The 2635-nt window shown below is 39.7% G+C and overlaps 1 protein-coding gene across 1 annotated transcript; it reads right to left on the reverse strand.

Annotated features, from left to right (window-relative positions):
* Positions 1-1284: 1284 nt before the first annotated feature.
* LOC138371111 (probable serine/threonine-protein kinase DDB_G0271682) lies at positions 1285-2175 on the reverse strand. The gene has a single exon (XM_069335899.1). It carries the CDS (start codon positions 2173-2175, stop codon positions 1285-1287), a length of 891 nt encoding a protein of 296 aa, XP_069192000.1.
* Between the last annotated feature and the right edge of the window lie 460 nt (positions 2176-2635).

Below are 2635 nucleotides of genomic sequence, written 5' to 3' on the forward strand. Positions count from 1 at the left end.
ACCATCACGGCCGGACAAAAGGAAGTGATAGCCGAAGCTATTTGAACCACTTCCCCGCCGGCAACTCGGATGGTAATCTTGGGCATAGCATTTCACCAAATCACCTCATTCTTTGGGGCACACGTGAGGAACACAAATGCGAACAAGCCTGAATGGTCCCCAGGACTATATGCGACTGAAAACTCACATCCCAGAAGTGACTCGAACCCATACTCCCAGGAGCAACGCAACTGGTAACTACAGGGCACCTTAATCCGCTTGACCATCCGCTTGATGTATAAAGTTTATAAACTTTATAAAGTGGAAGCTGATCAGAATTACATTTCACCTTTGTAAATGCACATTAATGATACTGTGTAAAAGACACATCGAGCACTTTATGTAGGGCATATGTGAATCTATGTAAATATGCATAAAATAATATGCATTTGGATCTATGTATTTACATAATGCTTAGCAAAAATGCTAAGCATTAGCTTAGCATTTTTAAAGCACTATACAATCACCTTCTGTGGTTAATTGTTCAATAAATCTCTGAACTATATGTTTAAAAAATTTCTCACCCTGTCCATGGAGGACAGAAGAAAATGTATATATGCTGGTTAGCATTGTAAATGTCCGGCCACGTCTGTGGTAGAAAATAATATAAAAAAAAAACTCTTTCTTAACTCTCTCTCTCCCAAGCTGTCTAGGAACATAGTTTACCGACTTATAGTTATGTTGGGTTAAATTTGATCAAATTTCTATGTTAGTTTTGATTCCAATAACATCAAATTGAAATCATGTATAATACAATGAAAACTGTTCATTTCTTAAAAAAAAAATTAGGATATTATTAAAAAATTATTATTTCGCGAATATTTGGCTTGTTAGGCCCAATTTGGCTTGCTTGACCCCACTGTATGTGTTGTGAGTGAAGAAGTTGTGGAAGCCACCACCATCCTCAACTTTTGGGACAATTAAACAAAGATTTTAAATCATAATATTAAATCTTGTTGTTTATCAAACAAGACCAAAAGTAGATGAACACAACTAAAAAGGTAAGGAATTACGAAAGGAGAAGATATAAATGAAACATAATTTATTACAATTTATTTTTTTATAAAACTGTAATTTATTAACTAATGAAAAATTAAGCCTTCATTGTACAGCCTTTTTTATACGATGTTCCTCACAGTGTTGAAGTGTGATGACTTCTCGACAAGGAATCCAATAGCACTTCTTCGGATGATGCTCCTAGCCATGCTGAAGTTTTTCTACGAATCCAATTGTTCATATTGGATTCTAGATAAGAACGCAGTTCTTATTTAGACGTTGGCTTTGTTTCATGACCTTGTGAGGAGTGCCCATCTGTGTACCAGGAGTCCCACAGCGCTGAGCAGGGTGTTGATTTCCATCCATATTGCGTTGAAGGTCGACACCATCCTGTAGCTCTGATGAAGAGTTTTTGTTCATGTTCTCCTGTAGACGACGCAGAAGATCAGGGAGTGAGGGACGACACTGAGGGTTGGGGTGCATAGCTTCCTCTATTACCTCTCCTATTGATGGGTTTGTCAATGGGAGAGTCATAGTCGTGGGCGACGCGTTCAGGATCTGCAACATCAGTACACCGTAGGAGAAAACATCAGACGCAAAGCTACTACATCCTCGCTCAATCATTTCGGGGGCGTGTATCGTGCTAACATTTGGATCCCCAAACAGCAAGACGCTTTCATCTGTCTTGCAGGCCATTCCAAAATCAATTATACTGATTTCTGGATTATGAGGCGGGCCTTGGACCATAATATTACTACCCTTAATATCGTTATGTACGATACCCGCCTTGTGGATTTCAAGTAATTTTCTCCCAACCTGTAATCCGAGGTCGATTAAGTTGTATTCTGGGTCGTTAAACAAATTCTGAAGTGTCTGACTACCCTTGTAGGTGATCAGGAGAGCGAAAGGATTAACTGCCACACCCAGCAGCAAGGGCGCGCCACCTGCACCCTTCAGTAACGCCAAAATGTCGGCTTCCCTGCTGAAAGATTTGGAAAACAAAGAAGACCTCGATATTTTAAGAGCTACAGGCTCTCTCCGCCACTCCACTAAAGCAACTACTCCATACGCCCCAGAGCCGATGAATTTTCTCCTGTGTCTTAGCAAGCGACTAGCGACTTCTCCGTTAAACTGCTCCATAATGTATTAAACGACAGAAAAAGCACTGAACACCTCTCAATATTCTTAATGCCGTTAATATTAATCAATTCTATTTCCTAGGTGTAATCAGAAGGAATTTCTGAAGATATTTCTAGCTCTAGGATGGATCTGAAATGGTCAATTATAAAATAACGTTATGAAAGACTGAGTGATGGAAATTTTCTTAGTCTCGACACCTCCAGAGGTGGCACGGGCATGAATAGCCTCTAAGTGGTAGAGAAACGCTCCTGATTGATTGTCTTTCACTCTATGCTGGACTGATTGATCTAGAAACTCAGTTTATAATGACAGGAAGTGAGGAGTCGGGTGAACTATATTTCCATATCTTGTGTTTTGTATAGTCCATGTTTACATGTTTTTTCTTTAATCTCATTAATTGCCTAGGTTGCCTAGCCTAGCCATACTCCCTTACTCCATTGTACCCCTGTAAGCCCCTTTT

Source organism: Procambarus clarkii, chromosome 4 (assembly GCF_040958095.1).
Source record: "Procambarus clarkii isolate CNS0578487 chromosome 4, FALCON_Pclarkii_2.0, whole genome shotgun sequence".
In the NCBI taxonomy this organism is placed as follows: Eukaryota; Metazoa; Arthropoda; class Malacostraca; order Decapoda; family Cambaridae; genus Procambarus; species Procambarus clarkii.

Coding starts and splice junctions, on each gene's coding strand:
- LOC138371111 (XM_069335899.1), bottom strand. CDS start 2,175: ATGGAGCAGTTTAACGGAGAAGTCGCTAGTCGCTTGCTAAGACACAGG.